General features: G+C 41.8%; 1 protein-coding gene across 3 annotated transcripts in view; it reads left to right on the top strand.

Moving 5' to 3' along the window:
* eng (endoglin) overlaps positions 1 to 12,371 on the top strand; it is a 40,649-nt gene that overhangs the window by 15,243 nt on the left and 13,035 nt on the right. For all 3 annotated transcript variants that reach the window (XR_008385064.1, XR_008385065.1, XM_053618469.1), the window contains exons 2-3: positions 860 to 1,005; positions 9,936 to 10,058. Coding sequence is in view for 1 of the 3 variants with exons in the window: in XM_053618469.1 (XP_053474444.1) it covers positions 860 to 1,005; positions 9,936 to 10,058 (269 nt within the window). In the remaining 2 variants the exon portion in view is untranslated. The remainder of the gene's footprint in view (positions 1 to 859; positions 1,006 to 9,935; positions 10,059 to 12,371) is intronic.

The raw sequence follows: 12,371 nt of genomic DNA, 5'->3' as shown, positions 1-12,371 counted from the left end.
ACTAAGCATGGACCTCTAACTGTTGTGTGTTGTTATTTTCCATTCTCAAACAAGACTTCATCACTATTCAGTATAACTCTATTAGTTTTGCTTTAAAACGGATAAATTCCTGGTCATTCACTCTCCATCACGATGAAGAGAAAATGACTGTTTATAGATAGAATGAAAGAAAAAAAAAAAGGAGTGGGAGACGTTGCGTCTGGGCCAGACTGCAAAGAGTTCACGCCAAGTCTTTAAAACAATGAATTCTCCTGCCTGCCGGTGCCACGGGTTACACCTCAGCAACCAATCGCACCCTCGATCTTTCATTTCAAACATGAACTGAACCCTGCTGCTGATTGGCTAGGAAATGACACCTGACCTGTCAATTCCTGAGGAAAGACTCGGTTTACTTCTGGGAAATATTCATTGACCGAGGCGCCAAATAAAGACTCGGATAAATCATTATAGCATCTCTGGAAAACAATATGACACACACTTGCCAGCATGAAGTCAGGGTTTATTGGACATGGGGGTTTCAGGGTCCCAGGTTTTAATAAATCAGCAGACCTCATGCGTGTGTGTGTGTGTGTGTGAGACCAATGACCTGCTAATATAAGAGCTGTCCATCATTTAAAGTGGGACGTGTTGCTAAAAGTGGAGCAATGACCAAAAATATTTACTCAAACGATGCTTCGGAATTTTTTTTTCGTGGAATTTTCAATAAACCTAAAACTACACTGTCGCCGTGAACGATTATGTCAGGAATAAAACGCTACGTGACGTGCTATTATAGGAAAGTAACGACTGGGTGATGTGAATTTTCCAACGAACACGAATCCGAAATTCTTAAAGGACGGTTTCTTCCTTGTCTTGTCAGATTCCACGTTCTGCGAACTGAAGGGGATTTACGGAACCGGAAATGAAGTCATCAACGTGGTGGAGAAAACAGAAGGGTGCTGGACGAACTTCGTGATGGAGAACGGGACAGAAGTGCACATCCTCAATCTGCGCTTTTCTAAAAGGGTAAGTCCAATATTTACATTTATTTACTCATAACTACTGTTACTACTGCCATCAGTGTTATTCATTAAATAACGACGTGTCGTACGTTTTATAGTTACAATGTTGCAATGTTGTGAATGTCAACAGTTAGATTTATAGAGCGCTTTTCTAGACACTCAAAGCGCTTTACATAGTATGGGGCGGGAGGGGGGTCTCATCAACCACCACTAGTGTGTAGCATCCACCTGGGTGATGCGACAGCAGCCATATTGTCCCAGAACGCCCAACACACACCAGCTAATAGTGGAGAGGAGAAGAGAGTGAAGTAGCTAATTCAGAGATGGAGATTATTAGAGGGCTGTGATAGAGAAGGACCAATGAGGGAATTTCGCCAGGACATCAGGGTTATACCCCTACTCTTTTATGAAAAGTATCCTGGGATTTTTAATGACCACGGAGAGTCAGGACCTCGGTTTAACGTCTCATCCGAAAGACATCCGAAAGTTAGTTCCTAGTTTTCAGAGAAACCACAAAGTATAAACTCATAAACTACATAAACCGTTACAAAGCACTGACACTGGAGACTCCTTCCGTAAATGTTCAATTAACGTCTTGATTTAACAGTAGAATCTGCTTGCTGAGAATGAGCTCTTAAAGTGCAGTATCGCCAGAGATGCTGTTAGAGAAAATAAACACCCTTTGAGCTATCGGATCGTTCTGGTTGAATTAAAAACAAAAAAAAAAAACCCTGGATATATATGGATGTATATTATGATGTGTTATGCATCAGTGCAGGATTGTACCTATTGTGAGCACACAATGGCAGTGTTTTTCAGTGTCATGTCTGCACCTGCTCACTTCTCACCCCTCGGTCAGGTGATTTTGGTGCATAAACGCTGGCAAAACAAGACACCGCAATACATGTCCTGGAATATTTATTAGCCAATTTATTCTCAATAAAATAGGAAATGTGGGAAATGTGAAATATTACTAATCCCCTTCTGGAGAAGCAGTCTGTTGACACGTACCACTATATCAACCCCCGCAGTATAAATCAGACTCCACAGCAGAAGCGAACCTCATTTCAAGCTCCCGAAACCTTTAATCACGACTCACAGCGAAATCCCAAACCTAATACCCTTCCGTCCGAATTTCTAAACAAACTCCGTCCGAGCGTTTGCTTAGAACTCCGCTCCTGAGGGGCTGACTTTGTTTTCTCAAAGCATGCTGGAGTCAGATCGATGCCAGATGACCAGCAGCACTGGAGCTCCCGCGGGGGCCGGAAGAAAAACGGTCAGGACATCTCATCTGAGCTGCCATGAAAAAAACCTCCAACACATGCCAGGCGAGAGAGAGAGTGAGAAACGGCTCCCTGAGGTGAATGAGGTTACAGCGGGCGGGGAGCGAGTACGCTCTTCCCATCAACGAGAGTGAGTGTTGAGGGTCAGCATCAGCGGTGTCTGCCATGTTTGCTAATGGCAAAGACAGGATGAAGACACCGAGTCTAACACTCTAAAAAGTTCAGCACTGAGAAATGTTTGGATTTTATGTGTTTATATATTTATAAGCTGAGGCTTCTTCTGCCCAAACTCAAACTTTTTCTGCCCAAGGAAAGGCTTCTTTTATCCAAGCCAAGGCATTTTATGCCCAACCTGATGCTTCTGCCCAAGTAGAGGCTTCTTCTGCCAAAACTAAGGTTGTTTTTTGCCAAACCTGATACTTCTTTTGCCTAATCAGGAACTTCTTCTGTCCGAGCTGAATCACCCAACATTTTTTTTTCTGCCCAAGCCAAGGCTTTGTCCAAGCTGATTTTTTTTTTTTGCCCAAGGTGAGGCTTCATCTGCTCCAACACTGAGGCCTCTTCTTCTGGTTAAACTGAGGCTTGAGGCTTCTTTTTTTCCCACCCATCTTTTTCCCACTCTGGGGCTTTTGCCCAAGCTGAGACTTTTTTCCCCCCACCCATCTCTTTCCCACTCTGGGGCTTCTGCCCAAGCTGAGACTTCTTTTTCCCATCCTGGGGTTTCTGCCCAAGTTGAGGCTTCTTTTTCCCACCCTGGGGCTTCTGCCCAAGCTGAGACTTCTTTTTCCCATGCTGGGGTTTCTGCCCAAGCTGAGGCTTCTTTTTTCCCCCACCCATCTCTTTCCCACTCTGGGGCTGCTGCCCAAGCTGAGGCTTCTTTTTTTTCCACTCATCTTTTTCTAAGGCCTTTTCTGCTCAAGTCAAAGCCCCTTCCAACCAAGCCACGGCTTCTTCTGTGAAAGCTTTCACCCAAGAAGGCGTCTTCTGTCCAAACTATTGTTTTGCCCCAGATCTGCAGAACTACACTAGATGTTATGCAGTGTATCAGCTCCCAGATAAACATTATGAATGAGGCTACAATATTGCAAATAAAACGTGTAACCGTGTTTGTGTTTACGTTTAAGATCAACACAGTATCTGTATCTTAATGAGGCTTAACAAGTTTAGTTCAGCAGTGGTTGTGGGGGTGCGGGTTGGTGGGGGGGGGTCGGGATCACAGTTGAGCATTGATCTCCAGTGGGAGAGAAAACTCAAAACCCTTATGGTTTTAGTTTGGATCTGCTTACATAAGAGCTGTGTACTGGATTACAGAAAAACAACACACACATTCATGGGAACACAAAAGAGTTTAAGCATGTGTATCCTGTTCCCAAGTGACTCTGGCAGTGGTTTTGGATGCCAGGGTCATAATGTTTAAATCAGAGCCCAGAAACGGAATAAAAAAAAAAAATTAATCATTTCTCTCTGAGGAGAACTGATAATGTAACCTCTGCGTTCTTATGCTCTAACCCCGACATAACTTTCACAAACAATGTAGAACAAAATGAAAGACTGGTTAATTCTTTTCCTTTTTTTATACAAAAATATTTGGGAGGGAAATAATACGTTAGTGAGTTACACGTGAGAAAATTAAAAATAGAACAGAAAGAAAGAGGAGTAAATGTTCTTTTGCGCATCACCTCAAGTTTGTAAAGATCCACTGGACTGAACTCACAATTTTTTATACGGCTGCACTGATTGTAAAAGTTGTAGGCGTGGCCTCTGAAACTCACTGCTAGCGAAGGAGGCGTGGCCTTTGTACCTGTCAGTCTCACTGATAGTTTTTTCAATTAAAGAGCTTTTCTTTTTCCCCCAGTTAAATAAAAGAATCACTGAATCATATTCTATAAAACCACCATTGAATCGATTCATATCGATCGAAGCAACGACTTCTTTAAATCAGATTTGATCGTGGATCATGTACGAGATGAACATTATATCGTCTTAGAAAGATAAATGCACACCCTCAGTATGGAGGGAAGAACCGTCCCTTGCTTGTTCCTCAGAAAGAACCGTCATCATGGTTCTTACTCACATCCTGACACAGTAATCTAGACGACATACGCGAAACATCAGAGGCAATCTTTCAGATGAGACACAGGTTTTGGGAAGAGTGTGTGGGAAGTAGGGGGAAGAAGAAGAGAGAGAGAGAGATAAAGACGCCATTGTGATGTCCGCCAAGTTTATTAATGATGAATATGGGAATCGGTCAGAAGTAGCCAATATAACCAGACATGATCATTCTTCAAAATACTTTTCATTTCCGTATGTGATACAGTATGAACACGTTCTGTGGCCTGTCACATTTGAATACTCTTTTGAATACAAATCATGTCACTAGTGACCTTTTCCATATTTGACTTTAATTCAAACACACATTAGTCATCTTTATGACACATCTTACGGTTTATCTACAATGACAAGTCTGTTTGGAGCGCATGCCGAGAAGTGACTACATTGTGTTGAGGCGACAGAGAGAGAGAGAGGGAGAGACAGACATGAGTTAAAGGGCGGTGCTTTCAGACTTTCATTGATGTCACAGTTTGGCTCGGAGCCGAGACTGGAGCGGTGGAGCCGACTCGACTTAGGGGGAGAACCAAAGAATAACGGGAAACAGTTATGCATCAGCAAAACCTTGGAAAAAAACTGCACTCAAGAAAAAAAGGAAAACAATCATATCTTGAAAGCACAGGAACAAAAATAGCAAGGGCGACTGCTCGGGCACTGGATGGGACATTGTTCAGTTTTGAGTGAAGTGAAATGAAGTACATAAAGAGGTACAGGTAGTCTGTACTGTTTTCTCTAAACAACATGGAGGTCTCTTTTCTTTTTCCGTTCGGGGGTTTCCGTCCACTTGTAATTTTTCCTGTTGTACAAAGAACATAAATATAGACACACAGGAAACAGACAGCTTGATTAATTATTAAATAGTGGTCTAGATCGATGTGGCGCTCAATGATTGTTTTATTATACAGTTGTGTTGTCCCGAATTGCATAACATAAGTAGTTTAAGGACAAATTAACTCACAGATAAACACATTTGAATACAGATGACAAATAAATGCAGAAATTGTAAATAAAATGTGCATAAATCTTGTGACTAATGGACTCATAGTGGACTTCCTGTCTATTTGGGATCCTTGGAATTATCCCCATTTCCCCGCTCTTTTACATCAACCCTATTCCAAGGTTAATAAGAAGTACTAGACTTACTGGTGGTGGTGGTGGCGGCATCGTCTGTTGTTCCCAAGAGTACCCTTGGGCATCCTGTCTCCTTGGGATCCTTGGAATCATCCCTTCTTTTGCACCAAAGTTTGGCAGTAAAGGGTCAGACTCAAACTGGAGTCCAGGAGCTTCCGAGGGCTTGGTGAAGCATAGCCCTAGCTGGCTATAGAACCTTTGAGAACCTCATTTAGGGTGCCCTCGATGGCTGAGCCATAGTATGACAAAATGATGACAATGGTATCCTTCCAGTTACAGAGTCACTCCGATCAACCACTACCATCCTAAGACTCAAATTCGGGTAAAACTTGGGTATGCTTATGAGGTTAGAGGTTAAGGTGCTTTCCCAAGTTAGGGGTTAAGGTCCATTCTCAAAGACTGAGGACGCCAGTGTCCCTCCAGTTGCAGAGCCACTCTCATTACCTCTGTCATTCCTAGTACTTCAATTTCCAATCCTTTGCTCAGGGGCACAATTTATTTGAGTTCTTCCTTTAGTGGCCCAGGGAGGCTTGTCTTCTAGCATACACCAGACATCCCAGATACCTAGAAATCCCCTCAGGTGTAACCCAGAGGCTTAAACCTAAAGGCGTTAGGAACGGACCATATCACCCACTGTCGAAGCGGTTTGGGTGGTGCCTGGGGTCTTAGAAAGAAACCCTATTTGGATAGAACTATTTCTATCCAAACATGCACCATCGAGTTCCTTACCCAGGCTTTCTGGTATGGTTGAATCATGGTATGATTGTTCTGTGATTGCAGACGGCTGCAATTTGATGATCATGTGACGTGGTCAATCAGACCCTCAGACAGGGAGTCATACAGTATAATGTCCAGTCTTAGACTATATCACTGCTAATTCATAGCATTTTTAAACTTTAATTAAACCATGCAAATCAGGCATCTGCTGTAATACCAGTGTAATTCAGACAAAGCCTGAGGTAGTTGACAGTTTACCTCGAGTTTCCCTTCTCTTAATAAGTATATTCTTATACGCTCTTTGTGTGAATTATCCCATCTCTCTCCATCTCTCCTAGAATATAAAAGCTTTCTGATCAAACAGGGAAATTGACTCTTAGAAGGTTTTTTTTCCCCTTTTTTCTTCTGTTTCTTTATTTTGAGCTTTGTACCCTCGGACATGTTTGACAACTCGGCTCCTGCGAGACTAATTAAATGTAAGGCAGCTTTCCAGCTCAGAGATAATGCCTAGCGCTCGCAGACATGCCGTCTGAAATAAAAATGTGGGGCTTTCAAAAATGGAGGACCTCTGGGATCATTTGACCGGGCATCAAATGCTGGCAGATGTCATGTCCTGACGAATAAAACCGTTGGGTTTGTTGCCTGCAGTTGTTTCATCTCTGTTTTATGTTTACCGAATGTTCTTCGAGCACATTCGTCTCCACTATGCAGTGTATGTTGTATATAACATATGCTGTACATAATGGAGATTTATGTACAGACCTGCCGACAAGACAATATCACACACTATATTTCAGGATATTGCAGAATCGTTTGATATCAGCATGTTGGCTAAATTAGGTTAGTTCTAGTGCGGTGAGATATGTCTGTGGTAGGGATGTGTGGATTACGAGGTATGATATGACATGTAAGGAATAAAACATGATAGGGGGTACTGTTATAGGAAAATAATTAATGATAGGGTGCTGTGATGCTGCAAAGAAGGAGTGCATTGATATAAATTGATTTGTCAGAGCTGCTGTTATAGAAAACGAATCAACCAATCATAATTGAGAATTCAGCAGCGCTATGGTGTAAATAAGGATACGCCATTGCCTTTGATATAAAAAAAAAAAATGTAACACTGGCATATGAGTGCCTCTGGACACCATCTTGCACAGCTGGTTTAATAAAAACCTTTGAGATACATCGCATTTCCTCTCCAAACTCCAGCACCGAGAGCACAGACGCCAGGATTACAAACCGAAAAGTCCGCTTTCAACAGCGATTCTCAGGATTAATTAGACTTGCAAATCGGGACAATTCCCTTATTAGTGTTCAAAGCCGAGTAAAACGAAGCGGCGGGTGATAATAAGGAAGACACTTCCTGTACTGTAGCTCCTGGGCAAAATCCTGACTAATAATAACATTTTATTGTGTATTTATCCATTTATTTATGATGCTCCATAAGTTTTTTGGTGATCTATATTACCTGCCACACCTGGGGCATATTTATTCCTATTCATATAACTTCATTTTATTACATCTAATGCACATTATTAATTTAATTCCCAAACCCCAGCACGAGTAATTTGTTCGGTACCCCGAGGCCTGTAAATATTTGGTGGGGATCGGTGCAAATCCTGCCCCGGCCGTGCCTCGAAAAAAAAGATTACAGCAACCTTCCAGACGGGAGTGTTTACACTGCGGTTAGCAGAGATTAGGAGTGGATTTGGCAGGATGAATTTTCAGGCTCCGCTTCGTCTCAAAAAGCTGGAAAAGGAGCGGACGAGCTGAAGACTCGGAGGGATTCAGTTCACATTTACACACATTTCCGCACAAGTCTTTCTAAAGTCTTTATGATGTAACGAGTGGTTGATGAACTCAACAGCGCCCCCTGTGCTACTGCATGACTCACAAACTGATTGTGTATTAAAAACCTAATCAATTATTAATTTGAAACAGTAAAGCAAAGGCTATGTGATATTCAGGAACACGATATTCATGTCAATTTTCGGAAATATGAGTATTTTCCTAAAAAACAAAACATCAAAACATCAGACTCATTGAACTTTGAGCGCATTAGATAAATTGCGAGCAAGGACAATAATAAACCGGTGAACACTTATATTTTGCAAAGTATTATATTTTCTGCAACATTTATGGAAGGAGTCTCCAGTGTCAGTGCTTTGTAAGAGTCAGAGGCTGTAATTTTTTTTTTTAAAGCTTTATTTATTTATTTATTTATTTATTTATATCTTTTATGTCCGAAGCACACGGTGGATTCAAATAAACATTACAGTTGTATTGATGTATTGTGTTATCCAGGGCTGGACATTAGCACAGATCTGTGCCTGTGATGCGTCTATAAGTCTCCTCGTCTCGTCTGGGGAAAAACAACAAAGTCGCAAAGAGGACGCCAAATGTTTATGGCGCTTGTTTTTCTTCGCTTCCTAATCATGGGAGAAGGCCTCGTGGGAATTTGTGCCTCCCGGCCTCACACCGTGTCTCGTACCTCCATGGCTTTCTGCTTAGGCCAGAATGTAAACATAATGCAAACGGCTCATGTTGATGATATCACAGCGGCACACGCAGTACATCTCTGTGACTGCTTTGGTAGCTTATAGCAATTAGCCTTAGCTTCAAATACACATACAGTGTCTTTGTTCTTAAAGTGCACCTCAAATTCCCCTCAAAGTGCACAAGTGGGGAACGATACGATAAAAATATCATATCACAATATTTTAAGATGTTTAGGTTTTACTGATAAACGTCTGGCGAAATAGTGGTGCGGCAAATAAAAAAACAAACCTTTAAAAATAACTTTGATAACAGCAAAAATAAATTAACACTGAATAGGAGGAAATATACAGTATGTCTCATATATATATATATATATATATATATATATATATATATATATATATATATATATATATAAATATAAAAAATAACATCAAAATCAGCCACTTCTTGAATATGCAATTGCTACTGCAAACAAATAAATACACAAACAAACCAACAAATAAATTGATGAATATATATATTTTTTAAACACGGAATCAGTTGCTTTTATAAATTTTAGAGTTAGATTTAGAATGGGAAATAATCTATAAATAATTAATAAACGAATATGTTTAATTAACCTTGAATTAGCTGCGCTTCAGCTTACAATCTGTATTTGTTAACACAAATAAATAAATAAATAAACAAACAAACAAACAAATACATAAATAAATGAACTCAGTTGGTTTTCTATTTAGCATTCAATCAGCTGCTTCCAGAAATAAGTTTAAATTAAAAATAAGTTTGATGGAACGTTAATGCCTACAAAAATATATTCAAACTGAATAGGGGGAAATATATAGTATGTCATATATATGTAAATAAAAAATCAGCTGCTTCTTGAATTTGTATTTGTTATTATAAACAAACAAATAATTTTTTTTTAAAAAAGATATAAAAGCGTTATTTCTGAAAAGTGTGACGTAACTGATCACAGTATCAGCACTACATCTCCACACTGCCCTTATCTGTACTTTATAGGCTTAAAGAATTTAATATTGTCTTTGAACCACATCTTTACTTTACTTCAGGATCTCTAAAGCACCATGGAATAAAACTTTAGATTGTTATGTCTGTATTCCGTGTGTCCTGTGAAACTCCCCGGCTTTAGAGACGACACACTGACCGTTACTTCCTTGCTGTATTACAGAATACCTCCCCGATGATAATGGTGGCTACAGCCGCTCCGTCCATCCTGATCTTCACCAGCCCAGACACTGACTACAAAACCATCTACTGCACTCACATCTCCAAGTCCAACGTAAAGATCTACGTAAGTGTCTGACGAAAAAGAAGAAAAAGCAAAAAGATGAACATGACGCCTCGGCTTTCCGTCATCGTACCTTTCAGGGTCTTCTGTGGTTTCGGGAGAACAGATATTTGTCATTGTTACTGAGTCGGTAATTTATGTAAGGAATAACACACACCAGACTCTTGCTGCTGTTATACAAAAATAATGCACTCTGAGAGGGTGTGATGTGTATTATTTTTGTATAACAGCACGGTCTGGAGTGTTTTATTCCACTTATACCACGTATACCACAGCGATTTGCTAACAATTACAAAGTTACAGTGTTTATTAATGAACAAGCCTTTTATAGTTAGACTAAACAATTTAGTTCCTGTTCTCTCTTATGCTATAGCTGTGATAAACAGCTGTTCCCTCACCAGCCTCTCTCTCTCCCTCTCTCTCTCTCTCTCTCTCACACACACACACACACACACACACACACACAAAGCACAGGAAGGGGTAACCAAATCAGAGACTCCTGCGATAAATGTTAAATAAACGTCTCTGAATAAAAAAAAACTCCACCACGTCAATGATTGTGAGATTTACTTTGTCAAACAACACCACGTTCTTAAATCCTTTCTGCTATACAAGTCCCTGTGAATGAGCTGTTACTACAGAAAGGATCAGTTCTGTCATTTGCTTCTGCACTCCTGCCAGATCTTCTGTTATATTAAACTAATCAACACATTTTGCCCAATCAGAATGCAGAATTCAAAGGAAGCCGAGTCTCGGTTAAGCCGTCGCTCCGTGCTTTCGCGAACGGATCACAGATTAGATTTGGACTTGTCATTTAATAATCTCGCTCTGTATCACGACGTCCCTGTTAATCACAGCCGTCCCAGCGCATAGCGATAACCGTGTCGTCGTTTCATTGTCTACTCTCCGATTGTTTTATTTCCGAGGTCTCGCTCAAGTTCACACCGAGTCATGCGACAGGAAGGAAGGCCAGTCGGTCAGAATTGTGGATTAGGACAGTCCGGCTCGCGCCGTTTCCCCGTTATCAGTCCGGAGAGAGAACACGACCTGCAGAGACAGATTCTCCAAATCATCCAAATCCATAAAAAACACTTTCTCTGTCCACTCCCTTCATTCTTTCATTATGATCTGTCTAATTTCTTGTCTCTGCCACTTCCTGTCTTTCTCCTTCTGTCCACTATGACCAAATAGATGAGTATGAAAAGGGCAAATGACAAATGTTTGCGCCTCCTGAGGGCAGCACGAACAGGTCGAAGGTATAATGGAGATTACCGGTAATTTACGTAAGGAATAACACACTCTGTGTCATTGTTATAGGAAAGTAAGCAGTGATGCCATGGTGTGATGAAGCGGACTGACTGTTACCACACCGAAGTTGATTATGAGGCTAGACAGCACCAGGCTAGACTACACCAGGCTAGACTGCAACAGGCTAGACTACACCAGGCTAGACAGCACCAGGCTAGTCTACACCAGGCTTGACTGCATCAGGCTAGTCTACACCAGGCTAGACTGCACCAGGCTAGACTGCACCAGGGTAGACTGCACCAGGCTAGACTGCACCAGGCTAGTCTACACCAGGCTAGACTGCACCAGGGTAGACTGCACCAGGGTAGACTGCACCAGGCTAGACTGCACCAGGCTAGTCTACACCAGGCTAGACTGCACCAGGCTAGACTGCACCAGGGTAGACTGCACCAGGCTAGACTGCACCAGGCTAGTCTACACCAGGCTAGACTGCACCAGGCTAGACTGCACCAGGCTAGTCTACACCAGGCTAGACTGCACCAGGCTAGACTGCACCAGGCTAGACTGCACCAGGCTAGTCTACACCAGGCTAGACTGCACCAGGGTAGACTGCACCAGGCCAGACTGCACCAGGCTAGTCTACACCAGGCTAGACTGCACCAGGCTAGACTGCACCAGGCTAGTCTACACCAGGCTAGACTGCACCAGGCTAGACTGCACCAGGCTAGACTGCACCAGGCTAGACTGCACCAGGCCAGACTGCACCAGGCTAGACTGCACCAGGGTAGACTAGTAGACCCATGACTTTCAGTTTTGTTTTTCTTTGCATTTTAATTTATGCCATTAATTAAATAATGGACAGAGTTATCAGTGTAATGTCTGAGTATTTTCTTGACTCTGGAATTCTTTGTCCTTCGTTTATTTTTCCACCACACGGGGACACCACTTGTGTCGACAGTAGCGTGTGTGTCCATATCTATCCTCACACCAAGTCGGATTCCAGCCGCCCGGACTGACGCACACAGTTAAAAAGGTCTCATTTCCTGTCCCCAGCCAGGAAGCGAAGGA

This window comes from Ictalurus furcatus, chromosome 28 (assembly GCF_023375685.1).
Source record: "Ictalurus furcatus strain D&B chromosome 28, Billie_1.0, whole genome shotgun sequence".
Taxonomy (NCBI): Eukaryota; Metazoa; Chordata; class Actinopteri; order Siluriformes; family Ictaluridae; genus Ictalurus; species Ictalurus furcatus.
The sequence above is the reverse complement of the archived record's forward strand: the minus strand, read 5'-3'. Positions and strand labels throughout refer to the sequence as shown.